Raw genomic sequence first — 19,719 nt, 5'->3', positions numbered from 1 at the left:
AAGAAATCAGTAAGATTTCATAACGTATTGTGTGAAGGATGTTCCAAAACCCAAATTGTGCTTGTATATGTGCAGAAGATACAATGTGAAAAGAGTTATTTTGGATGAGATGGGCCCTTTAAGAGCAAAAAGTATCTACAATTCCATTAGCCTCTCCAAAATATTACAATAAAACTCATACCATGAAATGAATATCGTGATAATATCGTACCGTGACATTTTGATATCGTTACATCCCTAATCATCACATTCAAGGATCTGAATCTGAATTTTATAAGGTGCTCAGCTCTAGTTTGCTGAGATATTCACTGTGGTAAATATTTGTCGTAGGTTACATCAGTTAGGTGGCGGTTTGTCAGAAAAAAAAAAAAAAGAAGATGAGATAAAATTCCATCTAAAATGCAGAGACAATTTATGCGCAAAATAAAGGTGTTGTCTTTTATTTTAATCATAACTATTGTGCAGTTTGACAAGTTTTAGCCCTTGTTTACATTATGGTTGCTAGGTAACAGTTATGGAATCACCTCTATGTATGTCACATCTGCTGCATGTGCCCAACCAGGAAGTGAAACTACAAACATCACCAAAATTAATAAAACAGGAAGAAAAATAAATAAATACTAGCAGATATGATTCTTTTGCACTGTTTTAAATCTGATGATGTTAACGATTTTAATGGCTGCTTTCACTTCTCTTATTCCCAATCCGAACTTCCCATTGGCACAGACCTCGGGAGGTTTTGGATCTGTGTTAAACATTGGCAAACGTGGCCCAGTGTCTGTTCAGTGTTTGAACATTTCAGTCCACTCCCTCAAACTCCAGTGGGATTTATATTTCCTTTTGTGCAGCGAGAACCAAAGCCCCCAGGAACGGCTCTTTTGGTAAACAAATAAAAATGAGCTAATAGGTCAATGAGGTGTGGGCCAAAATCTCCATGTTTTTAGCAGATGATCAGAAACAGGACTATTTTAATGTTGCACTACGTAACTTTTCACATTCTAGGTGGATGATCAGATATGTGCTTGTTCCAAAGACATGATATTGCTTGTGGAATGTTTTGCAATATGGTATTAAACTTGAAAACTTGACAGATTTTAGAATGTAATGTCATACTCCCAGATGGCGGCAAGAGATTACTTTTTTTTTTTTTTTTTTTGTGGTTAAACACAAGAACTCACAGTATTACAACAGAAATCTGCACTTTAGCTGTCCTCATCTGTATTAAATATTACTATCCTAACGTGGTTTACATGCAAAGTAACACGTGTCTAGGCAGTTCAATATTTTCCTCATGCTGTTTGAGTGATGACACCACAGGAGTCAAATGCCAGAGTAAAAGAATCAGAACTTTTGGCAACTATAGAGGAGTTTGGAGTGATGTTGACGTGGTGGTCTAACCGTAACCTGAGAATGCATGTTTTTTGAGCTATTTTTAAGCAACAAAAACACCTAGTTAGTGTTGATGCACCGATGTGATATTGGTATCGGATATCTGTTACTGAAAAATTTGCTGGATCAGATATCAGCTTCCAACCATCAATCCAGCCGATATCCTGACTCAGGGTATGCCCGGGCTTGACTACCCCAATTTAAGACTTTTTAAAGACCTTTTTAAGACCACTTTAAATGAAAATTAAGAAAACATCGCACACATTATGCGAGCGAAAAACACCAGATCCAATTCTAATAATGACAACTACCAATATTGTATCTAGAATCACTTCCCCATGATCCATCCAACATCTTCCTCCACTCTACTGATTATTTATTCATTTCTGCCGGTGCCTGAAACCAAAGTATTGTTGCACATACTCCAAATTAGACGTTCGTGCACATTAAGTGATTTCATGTTGTTTGTTTTTTTCCTTCCTCCATTTAAAATTGCACTGCAGCCCAGTTGACTAAAAAAAATAAAAATAGGCTAATGAAATGTAAGACTTTTGTGAAAGACATAAGACTTGGACAATATAATTTAAGACTTTTTAAGGCCTTAATTTAGGAACATAAGATTTAAGACCTTTTTAGGACTTTTAAGACCCCGCGGCTACCCTGCTGGACTTATAAACTGATGTAGTATTGTTCTTTTTTTTTTCTTTTTTTTTTACTGCTCTAGAAACTCTCATAATGTTTGAATTTGTATTTGTGAGGGATGTAACAATAAATATCGTGATATCGTATCGTCAAAGGTCTCACAATAACATCGTGGACGATCACAATATATCGAATTACAAGTCTCTTTGCTGAAATGAAGAGTTATGGTGCAGGAAAAGCTAAAACAAACAGAGGGAACTACATAGACCATGATCCTTTGCTCCATTTCAATGCAGACTACATGAAAGTTCTTTGGATTAAGTCTTGTCGAGGCATTTTAAGAGAAAAAAGTAGCATGTTCACAGTTTTTTTAGCCTCCACAAAATATCGCACCATGACGTGAATCGTGAAAATATCGTACTGAGAGATTTGGATATCGTTACAAAGTTGTTCTGGTCTGGTCTGTCTTTTTTATTTTTGTTTTAAGGATATATGGTATACGTTTTAATGCTGTCTCTGGAATGTAGGTGACGGACCATTCGCACCTTTTAAAAATGTTGTGCCTTATTTTAGCTGATGAAATCTAATACTGGAAACTTGGAAACTGTGCCCTTACACCACAAACCTTCTTAATCCAGCGTTATTTTACTGCCTCTATAAAGCACTTCACTCTCCCCCCTTCACAGCTGCATTAGTCGACTATAAGTGATATTTGAGACAGGTTCTGAGGTGCTTTTATGAGGTGGCTCCACACTCCTGAGTTAGGGTGTTTTGCACTCAGAGCTCTGGCTTCACTGTTCACAGGTTATCGACGCAATAAAACCAAGCTTTAAACTTTGGCCAAGATATACACACTTCACACCTCGTCTCTCCGGCTCCTGCTAATGAGAAGGTCTAAGGCACAGGGCAAATGTTTACTTCAATCTATGCCATGTGCAGCTGGTCTGGAATGTTCAGCAGTATGGCATTAAACATATCTTGCCTTTACTGAATTGCATATGTTTTCATTCCTTCAAAAACACAGTGGAAACATGCATTCTTTCCCAGTGTCCCATGGAGATAGATAAATTTAAAATAACTGCATGAAGCCAGCGCTCTTGCAGATTTTTATTAAGTTCGCAACTGAACTGAACAACCTGTGTTGCAAAAAGCTTAACCTGCAGAAAGAAGACATATCCAAGTTTGTGTCATTCTCAGTATATGGACAGACCTCATGTGAAAGCTCAGATCTATGGAATTTGCTGCTGAATTTCTTACTTACTCTGAAAAACATGTTTGAAATATTTTTAGTCTGAATTTTAGAAGCTGAAATTTTAAGTGTACATTTTCAAAATGTTTAAAAGTCAAAATAAAAATATCACCTTTTAAAAGTTCCAGCACAAATATTTTCAAGCCCTCAAATTCAACAGTCAAAATTCAAAGTGTAAAATTTGCTGTGAAAAAAATTTGCAGTAACGATCCAAGATCCAAGGCCTAAGGAATTGATCCAAAGTGATCTGATCTAATTTAGTAACAAACAGGAAATGGTGCAGTGAAATGATCTGATTGGTCAGAATTAGCCTCATTAAAACCCAATAGGAAAACAGCCAATAGGAAACAGCCTCTATCCTCCTCACTCTCACAAGATCGATTGCTTCTGCCTTGGCATCTTGGATCTGTGTTGAGAATTTTTTTACAGCAAATTTTGCACTCTGAATTTTGACTTTTGAATTTGAGGGCTTGAAAATATCACTGCTGAATATTTAAAAGTTGACATTTTTATTTTGAATTTGAAACATATTTTATTTTAAAAATAGCAATTTCAGCAACTCAAATTCAGATTAAAAATAATTTTAAAAATTCAAAGTGAGAAATTCAGTGGTATTTAAAGTTCAAAATCTGATGGAACAAATTATCTTCCATACAGAGCCTCCAGAATTCCCTCACTGAGCTGCAGAGGCTGCCCTAGCGCTGATTCATGACTGTCTGTAGGTGCTGGAGTTTAGGGAGTGACCATTTAGATCAGAGAGGGACATTTTAGGTTTAAACACACTGGATTTCAGCACTGAACCTGGCAACCCAAATGAGAGGCCAGATTATAACATGAAATATAAATGGATCGTCATGTTCAGTATTTTTGTAATTAAGAATAAATCAGCATGAGAATAGTTATCAGTAAAAGCTGTATTTGATTTGAACATGTTTTTCTCATACAGTTAGGTCAAGTTTCTGGAATATTAAGTACATACAGTTCCTTTTAATGCCATACAAAGCAATAGCCTCTCCACTGGTGCTGTTCGGCTGGTGGTTTTTGGCTGCAGATTTGTGTGTTTCATTTGTGCATGTTCAGATCTGTGTGTTTCATTTGCGCTTGTGCAGATTTACAGAGTGAGTTCTTCTTCTGCGCGTTTGGCCGGGCTCCAGCTCATTTCTCCTCTTTCCCGCTCGTTTATGTCCAGCAGGTTTTGCAGCAGATGTCTGATCGTAAAATGACACAAACCAGGAACAGCGCGTTTGAAAAATCACCAAAAGGAAAGTGCCAGAGTTCATTGTCACGCAAATCAAATATTATCGACTCATGCCAATAGAAACAGGAATGTGTTTCATACTTGCCTAAAGGTGCACGGACTTTCCTGGTAAAAGGTACAGCTCCTGCTGGATCAGTTCAATGATATCGGATCAAATTATATCCTGGTTGGATCTTTTATTGGATGTAAAAAGACTATTTACTAACTGATGGCCCAGGGCCTCTCATAATGTCTTTAAACAATTGGAGCCATTTTGCAATAAGTTAACTATGTTTTGAGATAATTTACCCTCCACTATCTGTTGATTAGGGATGCTCCGATCCAGCTTTTTCTGTTCCAATACCAATGACGATACTTTGGCTTTAAGCATTTGCTGATCAGCGATTTCAACACCCACACAGAGCAGAGACTGAAAACACACTGTCTGTGTTTAAAGGAAATACATTAGTAAAAATGATCCAAAGAAGCTTTGTAACTGTTATTATTATTAATTAGTAACAAACCCAAAATATTTTGATGTGTTTTGACATTGTAACATTGTAAATCGCCTTATCACGTCAAATTGTTGACCAAAATGGGATACTGATTGAACCAATACTGACTGAACGGATATCCAATCCATCCAAATTTTCAATACTGGTACCGATATCCCATACCAGTATCATATTGGTGCATCCTTACTGTTGATATTGGGTAGCATCACATTAGCATGTTTCCCATTTGTCAATGGTTTATTTAAACTGTTTTCCGTAGTAGAGTCACATGACCCAGCGAATCAGGATGGCGCAAATCACAGTAACGTGGTCCAATAAGGATGTGACTAGAGCATCTACAGCGTATCAGTGTTTTCAGGCGTCCACACAGTGCTGGATCAGATCCGTACACAGATGAATTTGTGGGAGCTGTTGGCACCAGATCATTCCTTCTCTGGAATTGTTTTCCATCAGATTAGTGTGGATGAAGACGGACACTGCATTCACAACAAAAATGACCCGAATATGTACTAGTCTGGATGGGACTTGAAAAAGGTGGATCGGTGCATCTCTAGACCAGTTTTCCCAAACACTTCCCAAGTACTTGACTACTTTCCAGGATCTCTACTTTGTACTTTTACTTGAGTACTCCATCTGAAGTAACAGTACTCTTACGTTTGCTGTAGTGGGCTTACTCTTATAGATACAAATGAACTTATTACAGCTAATATATTTACATTTACATCACCTTAAACTCTGTTGTGACAGGCCTGAGTGTACCTCCTGTGGTAATACCTGTAGTTCCTGTAGACTGTCTAGTTCCCACACCACAGCTCCTATGTTCAGATAAAGTCCTCGTTTGTTTTTTTTTTTCTTGTCCATATTTCACTGCAGCGCTCCGTTTGTGCAGAGTAGACACTTTGTTTTGGTAAGCTGATTTATGGCTCCTGCCCCCTCCCGCCTGCAGGGGTCAGCGCTGGGCTCCAACAAGGCGCTTTGTCTTGTCTTTTCAACACAAAAGAGAGAGTGAACTCCATCAGACCAAGTTTCTCTCACTTCTGTACTTTAGAACCTCAGATCTGACGAGCTTTCCAAGTCGAATTGAGGTTTATGTTTTAATAGGATTCTGTTCAAAGTTCAGATTTTAAACATGTCCAGAAGAATTGACAAAAAGACTGAAATATGAACTGACAAACTAATACAAGAATCACATTTCAGAACTGTTTGTACAGACCTAAACTACAGGGTTAGACAGGAGACTGTGTTGGTGTGATTTCAATTTGATTGGGATTTGCAAACTTGCTGTAAAACTAAGTCTCCTGTCCTCTGTGAATCCTAAACATCCCTTTGTGTCAGATGCCCTCCCCGTGTTTCCATTGGTTATTATTCTGTATAATTACAACTCCAGGTACATTTTAACGAAAGGAACGGTATAAGATGGCAGGTCTGAAAAGTTCATTTTGCTTAAAAAGTATCCTTAAATAAAAACAGACTACTACTACTACTACTACTACTACTACTACTACTACTACTCCTACTACTATTACTGCCATTACTACTCCTACTTCTACTACTACTACTACTACTACTACTACTACTACTACTACTACTACTACTACTACTACTACTACTACTACTACTACTACTACTACTACTACTACTACTACTACTACTACTACTACTACTACTACTACTACTACTACTACTACTACTACTACTACTACTACTACTACTACTACTACTACTACTACTACTACTACTACTACTACTACTACTACTACTACTACTACTACTACTACTACTACTACTACTACTACTACTACTACTACTACTACTACTACTACTACTACTACTACTACTACTACTACTACTACTACTACTACTACTACTACTACTACTACTACTACTACTACTACTACTACTACTACTACTACTACTACTACTACTACTACTACTACTACTACTACCATTACTACTACTACTACTACTACCATTACTACTACTACTACTACTACCATTACTACTACTACTACTACTACCTACTACTACTACTACTACTACTACTACTACTACTACTACTACTACTACTACTACTACTACTACTACTACTACTACTACTACTACTACTACTACTACTACCACCAACATTAATGCTACTACTACTCTACTACTTCTAGTACCAGCAGTGCGCTGTACATTTTCCCAGGCCTGGTCCAGATCTCAGTGACTTCTCGGTTTCCTAATCCTCTCAAATGAGTTTTGGAGTGCCAGGAATCCCCAACACAAAGCTGCTGCTGTCTCCAGGGACAACCTGAGCCTAAAGCACCAGTGTGGAACATTATCAGTGTGTGGAGGGTGCACCGGGTTGACCAATTATACTTGGACTAGTGTGTTGTGGAGATGGAATTTTAATCACAATCATAATGAAATGGAAAATTGAAATGATGCAATTAGAAAATCGCAAAGGCTGCAATTTTTGAAGCACCATAATTTCCTCCACAAAAAAACAAAATCTCCTGTCTTATTCTGCAGAAAAACTGCTTTTGTCAGTACTTTTGGTCGTGTTTAAAATGTGAATTTTGAACAGAATTGTATAACTTTAAAATTCTGGTACTTGAACGTTGTAAAATATTTCATCGATTGCAAACCAGGAAGAAAGAGTCTGATGTGGCTCTTTCACCGGTAGAAATGAGAGTGTATAGAATGGTGCTGTGTAACTTTTCTGATGGAATGCCGGGGAAGTTCCACAGTGTGGCATTACATATGTTTCTATTGCTCAGAAATAGCTTGAAAAAAGAGGAACAGGTCTACATTTTTACTGTTTTGCCTGGAATTATAGCAGTCCAAGTTACAGGTCAGATCTGTGGAGAAGCGACTCTCCTCACAGTGAGAAATGCATGTTTTTTTAAACTATTCCAGAGCAATAAAACACAAGTTAAGTAATTGCAAGACTATGAAAGGTAATGCCATACTCTGGAATTTCCCGGGCAAAGTGATATCTACAAGGCAGACACCTCCACCTCTTACAAAAGTTACATAGTGCAGTTTTTTCTTCTCTCTCTTTGGTAATCTCTCAACAAACTGCATTTTCTCCTCGTCTCTCTTTGGTAATTCTTTCTAATTATTTCCTCTCTCACGCCCCTCTGTCTATCTTTTGCTTTTCCTCTTTTACCTTCTCTCCCTCTCTCGCTCTTCTCTTCTCTCTCTATGTCTCTTTCTCTCAGTTTCTATCTAACCATCGCTTTCTCTTTCTTTCTTTTCTCTCTCTTCTCTCCTTTCTCTGTATCTCCTTTCTCCCTCTTCTCTCCTCTCTTATCCATCTGTCTCCCCTCTCTCTCCCTTCCTTAGTTGTTCTCCTCTCTTCTCCTCTCCCCCTCTCTCTTCCTCTCTCCTTACTTTCTCCACGTGCTTCTCTCTCTCTGTGCTTTCCTTAGTTTTTCTCCTCACTCTCTCTCTCTCTCGCTCGCTCTCTCTCTTCTTAGTTTTTCTCCTCTCCTCCCCATCTATCTCTTCCTCTCTCCTTTCTTTACCACCTGTTTCAGCAAAGAGAGAGAAACACTTACTTTTTCTCCTCTCTTCTTTCCCTCTCTCTCTCATTAGTTTTGTATCTTCTCCTCCCTCTCTCTCTTTCTCTCCCTCTTTCTCTCTCTCTCCTTAGTTTTGTCTCTTCTCCTCCCTCTCTCTCTCTCTCTATTTCTCTCTCTCTCTCCTTTTCTTAGTTCTTCTCTCTCCTCTTTCTCTCTCCTTTCCTTACTTTTTCTCTTCTCTCTCTCTCTCCTTATTTTCCCTCCTCTTTCTCTTCTTCTCTCCTTATTTTCCTTCCTCTCTCTCTTCCTCTCTCTCCTCTCTCTCTCCTCTCCTCCTTCCCGTGCAGAGATATTCTTTCACTCCTCTGGCTCCCTCCTGGATCAGACAGTGGTACATTGTTTAGGTCTTTCCTGTTGTAATCCAAGCATTGGGATCACAGCTCCTCTGTCGGCCAAGAACCTCTCTCCCTTTGCTCCACTCCTCCACTTTTCCCCATTTTCCTGTCTTTTTCTCGTCTTTTTCTCTCTGGGTGAAGACAGCGCGAGCCATCACTCAAACACACAATCACTTTTTCAGTTTTTTTGGGATTACAGTTTCATCCAACAAAAGTCTGGAATGATTTGGCGAAGTTCTCAAACTCATTCCTCTGCGATTTTAAAGGTTCTATATTACACAGAATGGACTCTTTAAAGGTGCATTGTGTACCTTTTTGACTTGGGGTCCATCAATCACCTGCTTGTTTCTATGGAGATGACCTTACATTTATTCAATTACAGGTGGTTTTATAGCTCAAAAATACCTCGAAAAACAAGCATTCTGACTGTGAGCGGGGTCGCCTCTCCACAGATCTGACCTGTAACTTGGTGTAGTTAGATCTCCATGGTGAGAGAAAGGTTTGATGAGCTGTTTACCAGAAATGTTACACAACACTCCTTTAAGTTATAATGTTGTTGCCTCATCAAAAACAGACCTGGAGTTGTATTTTGTTTCATTCACACATTACTAGTGCCACCTTGTGATGTCATGAAGTGGTAGTTTTCAAGTTTAGCACCTACCTTTTACCTTTAGTTTAGTAGAGGTGAGCAATTCCATGTCTGAAATTATCCAAATAATTCTTGTGAAGGTGTATGGAGTTTAAAAACACAATAGAGCACTTCCTGTATTATCACGTGACATCACAAGGTGGAACAGAGTGTTTTTCTGTTTGAGAGAAGAACTCAGTCTAAACATTGAGGGGTTTTTTGTAAACGTGTGAATGAAACAAAAGAAAACAGCTCCAAGTATGTTTGTAATGAGGAAACATTATAACACATCAGAAAATACCGTAATGTGAACCCTTTAAAGCTGGATTGCGGTACTTTTGTGGTTTAGAAATACAGCAGGAGATATTTGTGTTCACAGGAGGGAGAGAGATTATATATCTTGAGTCATTTACAATCTGAGGAAACCCAAGCGGCCCCCTCCTAAAGTTTTATCTCAAAAGTTGTGAATGAAATGAAATGTTTTGTCTGGAAAATTCGACAAATTGTTTTGAGTTTACAATGTGGTCTTTGTTACGACTCAAATCCAAAATCCCCCATTTGGAAAGAGAATGACGTATATGGGACAATCCTGTAGTTCAAAATAACTTTAAAGGGTCTATATGACTTTATTTTCTGATCTATCTTAAAATGTTGTTTTCTCATCATAAATGAACCTGGAGTTGTGTTTTGTTTCATTCACACATGTTTAACACACAAACACTGCATATTTAGACTGAGTTTTTAACTTCGATACACCTTCACTCATTTCACTTCATTTATCATTTGGATGATTTTAGCCGAACTAAATGTAAAACTACCATTACATGAAGGTGCAACAGAGCATTTTGTCTTTGGAGATGTAGACAGACTAATAATAAAGTGTTACTCAAACATGTGTGAATGAAACAAAACACAACTCCAGGTCTGTTTTTGAGGAAGTAGCAACATTCTAAGGCCCCATCCACACTAGTACGTATTCAAGTCGTTTTCATTGCAGATGCAGTGTTCGTCCACACTAATCCGATGGAAAATGGCTCCAGAGACGGAAAGATCTGGTGCCACCAACTCCCACGAATTCACCTGAGTACAGATCTGATCCTGCGCTGTGTGGACGCTTGAAAACGTTGATACACTGACGTAGGAGTTCTAGTCGCGTCCTTATTGGACCACGTCACCATGACTTGCGCCTTCTTGATTCGCTGGGTTCGGGATATTGGTCATGTGACGCTATTGCAGAAAACAGTTTAAACAAACCATAGACAAACGGGAAACAGAAACGAACACAGAAGCGACATGTCTGAGCGCAAATTATGTCCGATACGGTGATACGGTGATTCCTTTCGGTGTAAACGTAACCTAACGTGGCATAAAACTCACAAGAGTCAAGTTTGTGTTGTATAGGACCTTTATTTTCAATCGACAATTTCTCATACGTTTATTTCTTTGCTACTATTTTGAAGAAGCGTAGTTCAAATTGCCTGGCAAATCCAGACTGACTTTTTTTTTTTTAATTTAATACAAAGTCTGATCTCCACTTCCTGATCTCGAGCCACACCCAAACATCCCCGTCCAATCAGATTTGTTTATTTCAGTGACGCATGTGAAACAAAGGAGCTCATTGGAACAAAATCACATTTCAAGTTTAGTGCTTCACTCATTGATTTTACTGAAATACATCATGTTTTTCAGCCCCTATTGATACATAGTTTTTCCTCATAAGTGGTCATATTTGTTTTGATACAGACAAACCATGCATGTTCCTGATTGGCTAATCCACCTGTCAATCATCTGAACATCTGACCAGACTCACATCTTCATAAAGTATTGGAGAAGTGGGTATTCTTGCTCCCATTCACAATATGTACATTTTTTTCCTTTTATTTCACTGTTTTACCATCAAAAATACTCTTAAGGAAATAAAACAAATGGCAGAAATTTTAATGCCGTAGTGTGGAACATTCCTGGCAAAGCAATAACCTCCCTTGAATCAAGCAATTTATGGACCTCCACTAGAAAAGTTACACAGCATGCAGCTCGAGATAATAGGATGAGCTCTGATCCATACATTACTGACATACATTACATTTTATGATTATTTTATTCTAGCCAAAACCACAAAAAATAAGTTAAAATATAAGTTATTCTAAAGTTCCCCAAACGCAAACTTTGACCTCAATAAAACCTCAAATTTTAAGTCATAAATCCTTTACAACATGTCTTCTTTTCCATTTGACGTACCCCATCTGAGCTCAAACTGTATTTTTAACCCTGTTTTAAAGCTCTGTGGAGGATTGCATCACCGCTCTGGATGTCTTTAACATGTGGAGTCTGGACTGAAACCAGTTAGGGACCAGCTGGGACCTTCTGGGACCGGTTAGGATCCGAGTGAAGTCCGAGTCGGGGGATGCTGCTCTGGGGATGAGAGAGTGCATTTGGGAGGTCTGGACCAGGAGTGAGCTTGTGCAATGGTTTTGGAAGAATGCTGAGTTAATCCAATTTTCAAAGAATTTCACAAATAAATAAATAAATGAATACGATCATGTTGATAGTTACTGCAGTGACATCATGCTGGAGGTGTTCTACGTGTGTGTCTAATGGTGGAATGTTCAGCAGTTACCATGGTGGACCAAATTGCGCTATTTTCTGATCTGTTTCCTCAAACATACCTGGAGTTTTGTTTTGTTTAATTTACACGTTTATCACACAAACCCTGCATATTTAGGTTGAGTTAAGTAGAAAAACACTCTGTTCCACCTTGTGATGTCATGTGGTATTACAGGAAGTGCTTCATTGTGTTTTTAAACTCCACACATCTTCACTAGAATCATGCATCATTTCATTTCTGGAATTGCTAAGCTCTACTGAACTAAGATAAAAAGGAGCTGTTAACTTGAAAACTACCATTTTATGACATCACAGGGTGGAACAGAGCATTTTAAGCTGCAGATGTAGACAGACTAATAATAAAGAGTTATTCAAACGTGTGAATGAAACAAAACACAAGTCCAGGTCTGTTTTTGATGAGGTAAGAGCATTCTAACAGGGCTTAAAGCTCACGAGAATACATTTTGCGTAACGTAGGTCCTTTAATTTCACTTGAATCGTGATTTGTGATGACTTACTTTCACTTTTACACGGAGGAATTACTCCACACATGTTCCTCATATAATCCGTATTAATTTTGGCCGTGTTTGGACGTTATTACATCGTCCATTTAAAACTCATCTTTCACTTTTTGCTTGAGCTAATTTGCAACAGCACTTTGCAAAAACACAGATCAGTCATTTCAAGCTTTATGTTACAATTATAGAGATGTGCTTTTACATTGGAAGGTCAGGAATCCATCTTTACAGTTTGGGGAATTGTTTTTAGGCTGTCATCTGGTCTACGATGATGAAATCTGTACAAAATCATCACATTTAAAGGCGCACAGTGTAAACTTTCTGGTGGAGGGTCCATCAAATAATTTCTCTGAGGAGATGTTATTGCTTTGTCTGGAATGTCCCACAGTATGGCGTTAAACCTTTCTATCTTCATGGAGACCAAACTAGACCAAGTTGCAGGTCAGATCTGTGGAGAGGCGACCTCGCTCACAGTCAGAATGTCTGTTTTTCTAAGTATTTTTGAGCTATAAAACCACTTGTAATTCAATAAATGTAAGTTAGTTGTTTAATGTTATACTGTGGAACATTCCAGGCAGAGCAATGACATCTCCATGGAAACAAGAATGTAGGGCACCCTCCACCTGAAAAGTTACATAGGGCACCTTTAAGACAGTTACTTTTACTTGAGTAGTAGTTTCACCAAATATTGTTTTAATTCTTACTTCGTCATCGTTTCTTGGACCACTGTTTTGTATTTTTATTTGAGTAATATTATTTTGATGTAACAATACTGTACTTTTGCATATTAAGGATTGCACGATTATTTAAGTTATATGGTCATGGTGACCGTTCCACATCAGCACAAACTTCAGTCACAAGTTTTGCAGAAAAAAAAAGTGTGTTTTTCTGAAAATGCCAACCACGAAAGTGTCAGATCAGCTGAAACGTGTTTATGTGGTTTGAAATGATAAAGGGAAGTCATAACAAGCCATTTTATAGAGCTCAACAAAAATATGAAAATGCGAAAAACACAAAAATAAAAATTTTGTCATATAGGCTATTTTAATCTCTCAAAGTGCATGTGACAGGTTTTCAGTAGGTCCGTCACAATAACACATTTTTAATATATTGCTGAAGTAAATATTGACACGAAAACCCAAGAGCAGATTGAAACCACAAAACTACTCTAAATCTACAATATTGTTAAAATACATGAGCTCCAATAAATAAACAGCAGAATGAAAAACTTTATTACTTATTGCATCTGTAATAAGTCATAAAAGTTATTAATTCACGGTTTTATAGCTTAAATCTTATCATATTCAATAAAATTCCCAGAAAGTTACCAGTAGTGCAAAGAAAATATACACCTGATAAATAATGACCCCCCAAGAAAACATTGTTCCAGCTGTCATATATTGAAGTCAGTATAGTAATACTTGTGACAGGCCTAGTTTTCATGTTTGTTTGTTTTTTTTCTAGTTCTGGCTTGTTTTGATGGGATAGTACCTGTGGTCAATATTTATCATAGTTTTACATCAATTAAGTTGCAGATTGTGGAAAGAAAAGACTGAACAGAAAAGGACAAGAATACAGTATGTTGTCAGTACAGAAAACTCCAACCAAAATGCAGAGACAGATTTGGTTGGATTTTTCTCAATTTTTCTGACAGTTTAGACCAGGGGTGTCAAAGTCAATTTCACAGAGAGCCAAAATTAAAAACTGGGCCAAAAAGTCATGGGCCAAACTAAATATTTATTGAAAAATTTCAACAACATCTGCATGTTTTCTCTTCTTTTGAGATATGTAATGTTAAACCTTTTTAAAATATTAAAATAAATGTTTAATAGTAGTTTTGCTTAAACATTGAATCCAGAACAAGCATAATATAAAATAATAACAACATTTTAAATAATTAATGTCTCTATATTCTATCTGTAGCCGGCGGGCCAGCTCTTATGCATATTTGATATAATCTCGCGGGCCAAATATAATTATATTGCGGGCCAAATTTGGTCCCCGGGCCTGAGTCTGACATGTCTGGTTTAGATCTTCATTTGGCCAAATAAAAGTGTGTGTTTATTTTTATGAGTATTGTGTAATTTACTGGGGTGGGACAAGAGACGATCTCCACAAGACGAGATCTGACATGATAACAAGATGAGACAAGATGAGATTTTGACATAATTTATAATAAAAACATTGTGCTGTTCAGTTCACAATTTCATTTTATTTTTTTTCAACCTACTTTTGCTGTTTGTAGACCTAAAACAGTTTGAGTTCTTCTCTCGGAGCTCACAAGAGTAAATTTTGTCTAATATAGGACCTTTTAAATTTCTCATGGAGACAAGCAAGCGAGGCCACAGTGCCACGTTACCTGTCAGATCTGTGGAAAGGCAAGCCCTCTCAATAAGAATTCACATGTAATTCAGTAAATGCATGGACAGTTTTAATGCCAAACTGTGGAACATTCGACTAAATCAAGAGACAATAAATTCTGTCTGTCATTTTAACTGAAATACCGTTTGCTTTTACAGCGTGGGGAGGTTTGACTTATGCATGACTGAATTTTGAACAACATTTACTTATAATTTTAAAGTGAAATGAACTCGAACTCCTCCGTGGTCCACCGTTCTGCTTCGCTTCTTGAGAAAACCCGGTGGAAAGAGACTGGGCCCATGTTTTTGTTTGAAGTTTTGACGCGTTGGTAGGGAGTGTGTGAGGGATCATGGGAAGCAGTGCATTGTGGGGGATTTGGGCAGATAAAGAGAGCACACATCAGCGCACAGCTCAAACCAAAGATTAGGAAGAAAGTGTCGGAGCCATTAGTGAAGGAGACGGGGCCAGAGGAGAAGACGAAATATGTGCAAGAACCAAGATCTGCTTTAAAGTTCATATGACTGCACAGTTCACTGAAACACCATTAATATTATATTTAAAAAGGGGGGGTTACGCAAAATCGACTTTTTGGAGCTTTCTACCATGCTATAATGTCGTTCCCTCATCAAAAACAGGCCTGAAGACGTTTTAGATAGTTTCCATGCATGTTTGAGTAATTTTGTGATCTCTCCTGGCCACTATTCAAACCCTCCTTACAGTTAGCTTTAAGATTCTGTACAAGGCTCCACCCACAAGCCGACGTCACACATACTCCCACATGACCACTTTTCAGAAATATTTACAAAAGCAGGACACAAAACTGCACATTACACCTTCACAAACCTGGTGTGGTGTGCAGTAGTTTCATTGGCAGGATGCATGCTCATTGTCGTGTAATAGTGCTCTGAAGGGGGAGTGAATTAGCCCCAGGAGCAAAGAGAGGGGAGACATCAAAAAACAGGCGAATATTGCATTTTCAAAGCAATAAAAGGTAAGGCAGTGATCTAAATATGTTATGTGTAAGAAGTAAAATACCACCTCTTTAATAACATTATTTTGAGTACTTTATTGTTTCATGAAAATATTATTATTATTATTTTTTTTTTTTTTTTTGACAAACCCAAAATCCTTGTGAAAGTCAGATGCCTTTGAGGTGTTTTGGACTAACTGAGAAACCAGAATGTAACTTCTGGTTGAACTTTGACCTTTTAAACGCTTGTGTGTGTGAGTCAAACAGAGGAGTGCAGATTGTGATGACGAATCATGACATTATGGGTGTCAGAATGTCCCCAGGTGAGGCTTTACCTGTCTGAGCACACACCTGTCACTGAGGTATGCTAACTAGCTTTAGCCTGGAGCTAGCGTCCACTTAGCTATGCTGAGAAGGTCTTGGCACCTTTTTAGTTTCACTCTTTTAAAAGTGTTTGTTATGGCAAGGCAGGTTTATTTCTACATATAGCACAATTGGTACACAAAGTACTTCAAAGTGATTTATAGAATAAGAAAGGCATTAAAATCACAATTGATACTGTGCAGAGACATCACACTGAGGGTGTTCAACATGTATCTCTAGTGGTGGAATGTTCAGCACTTATAGGGTGACCAGATTTTCAAAATTAACCCCTTTGCGACGACTTACACAAATATAACTTAGGGTGACCATATTTCCGTTTGTGAAAACCTGGACACCTTACCGGGGGTGCACGGTGGGGCCTCGACATTGAGCTACTCTCACCTCACAACCTGTGCACATGGCCTCCCACTTGTGCCAACCAGGCTGGAAAACTGAGAATTTCTTGTACATGTCATTGTTAAATGCGCATTTGCGCTTCGGGATATTGCAGACTGACCGAATGTTTGTGTCTGCTCGCTCCTTCAGAGTTACAGAGAGCTACTAGAGATGCTCGGTTTAATGGCCCCAATGAAAGATAATGAAAACCCGGACATTTCCATCACTTTAAAAAAAAAAAAACGGACGCCCAGGACAGGACACAAAAAACGGACATGACCGGGGAAAAACAGACATTTGGTCACCCTAATATAACTGTTTGGATCAAGATGTAAGCCGAGATATGCAGGACCTTCCTAGGAACCTTTGGCAAGCACTTGTTTCTAGTCGTCACAAATTTGCAACATACCCAAATTTCTATTTATTTTTTGTTGCTATAGTCAAATTAATAATCTCAACTTAATTTAGCATCTACTTAAAGGCTAAAACACACAAAACATTTTTATATACATCTATATACATTCAGGCATTAAGGGGTTAAAAACTAGGACACCCACCGAGCCGGCGGGCAAGCTCTAATACATGTTTGATATGATCTTGCGGGTCAAAAATAATTATATCACGGGCCAAATTTGGCCCCCGGGTCTGAGTTTGACATGTCTGCCCTAAGCAGTTACCGTGGTGCAGACACAGCCAAATATGAATTAACATTGTCTGAAAACTCAAGAAAAAATCCTAAATGGCTTTAAACAACTCATTTGAAGGAGCCTGTGATCAATACAAGTATTTATGGTCTTGTTTAGGAGTTTGATTTTCAACTAAAGGTGAGAGTGACTAAGTGAAAAACTGTTTAGTAATGTTATGTATGTATGAGAAACTTGTCAAAGCTCACAAATCAGCTCCTCTGTTGTAGTCAAGCTAAGCCGCTAAATCAGTTCTTTCTGGTCAGATTGTGTTCAAATAAATCTCAAATTAAGTCTAACTTGAGTAACAGAGCTTCAGACAGAGCAGAGCCTACAGTTAGCGTCACAGCCCCATGAATAAAATGTTTCTATATCATCTGCAACCGAGCAAGAAGGAGGCAAACTTGTACCTCCTGTGCCATTGCGGCCTGATGGACAGTGAAGATTAGAGACCACCACATTTGGGCAGGTCAGGGGCTTATCGGCTGAAGCAGTGGGTTTAGTGTAATTTACTGTAAACTGAAGTGAATGGGAGATTTAGGGTTTAATCTAAAGTCATTAGTGGAGTTTTTAGACCGTAACTTTCCTCCCTCTCTCCAACCAGGATCTGAACCTCCTCCCATAGACTTTTTATCAAACCAGTGGAGCTACAAGTTTAATGCTGTCATGATTTCAGATGGAGAGCAGGGGTTTATATAACTCTATTGGAGATTCATTGTTTTTGAAAGAGATATCCAAACTTATGATTCACAAATGTTGAACCTTATCAATATTTGTTTGGGATGGACTCCACAAACCTGATATATTAATTTTATATCTTACAGTTTTTTAAATTTATGACAAACTTGCCTTAAGAGATCAAAAATTGTACCACTTTCTGATGTTAGAGTGTTCTGCCTGTGTGTTTATGAAGGAGTGTTCAGAGGTTACCATGGTGACAGAATGCAAAATTTACTATATGCCCTGTAGTGCAGAAAATACAGTATACATTTTTGGGAACCTGTGATTAATATGAGCATTCATGGTCCTGTTTAAGTGTTTTATTTTTACAAAAAGGTGAAACTGAATAACTGAAAAACTGTTGGCTAATGTTTGTTCTCGCCGGGTCGTGTTAAAATTAAACTCAGATTAAGTTGCAATTTGAGTAACAGAGCTTCAGACAGAGCAATGCCTACAGTTAGCATCACACCCACAGGGAACATTGATGACATCAGCTGCAAAGTATCAATAGGGATTCTACATTGTTGTGACGTCATGTAAACCTATTCCAACCTATTCGCATGATTTCAATCTTGTATTTTAGTTTTAATGCTCATGTTGTATTATTTTTTTCTGTGCAGGTTCGGAGTCAGGGCGTCACAGAGGAGCTCAAGTGTCTGAGTTTACTCAACGTTTTAGACAAAGACCAAGACATCCCCGACCAGCTCACCCAGCTCTTCGGGGAGCCATGCATCAAACTGGCAGAGGGCATCAAGGCCTACATCTCTAAGGTAAGACATGTCGAAGAAAATATACAAACAACATCTCTAAGGGTAAAAAATAAAGAAAAAACATCAAGCACACGCATCTCTATGGTAAATTCATAGTAAAATGAGTGAAAATCAGTCAAAATATTGTTTCCAAGAAGGCTGAAGCATTAGTGATGTCACAATAATCACATTTCAAACTCTATTTAGTGGACCGAACAGAAAAGCAAAGACAGGGTATAAAAATAAGTTTAAATTTAATGAAGTAAAAAAAAAAAAGGCTCAAATTAGGTAAATCATGAACAGAAAAGCTGGACCCAACTGGGATAACTTAAATCAAACTAACCAGAACAAACCTAACCCAACCAGACAAAGGAACAGGGGTGTTTAAATACATGAGGACCAAGGAAAACTGAACACAAGAAGGAGAATTACACTAAATATTTAACTAAAACTACTAACTTAATCAAAATGACAAAAGGCAAATAAGTGGATGTTTTCAACCAAGAGTCCTCTGTCTGGCACACAAGCGTAAGTAAACAATTCAGAGTTATACTAAAATATGTGCACCCAAATTAGAATGTAAGTCTAAATAAAGGAATCAAATTATGTGTGATGTAATTAACTTCATGTAAATAAAATGAAATGAAATAATACTAACACTGTAGAGTGGTGGCAGAGGTATGCACCACACTAAGGAACAGACTTGATACTTAAAACCTATTCTAATACCATGAAGATAATAAAAACACTCTTTCTTTAGACAACAGAATATGATTTTCAGCATGAAGTTATAG

At 37.9% G+C, this 19,719-nt stretch overlaps 1 protein-coding gene across 1 annotated transcript in view; it reads left to right on the top strand.

The window, feature by feature from the left end:
* The window catches only part of tnfsf10l (TNF superfamily member 10, like), a 103,611-nt gene that overhangs the window by 40,897 nt on the left and 42,995 nt on the right, over positions 1-19,719 (top strand). The window contains exon 2 of the mRNA XM_020922743.2: positions 18,797-18,946. Coding sequence (XP_020778402.1) covers positions 18,797-18,946 — 150 coding nt within the window. The remainder of the gene's footprint in view (positions 1-18,796; positions 18,947-19,719) is intronic.

Source organism: Boleophthalmus pectinirostris, unplaced genomic scaffold (genome assembly GCF_026225935.1).
Source record: "Boleophthalmus pectinirostris isolate CB_2022bp ecotype Guang Dong unplaced genomic scaffold, ASM2622593v1 HiC_scaffold_20, whole genome shotgun sequence".
Classification (NCBI taxonomy): Eukaryota; Metazoa; Chordata; class Actinopteri; order Gobiiformes; family Gobiidae; genus Boleophthalmus; species Boleophthalmus pectinirostris.
This window is presented reverse-complemented; position numbering and strand designations above follow the sequence as displayed.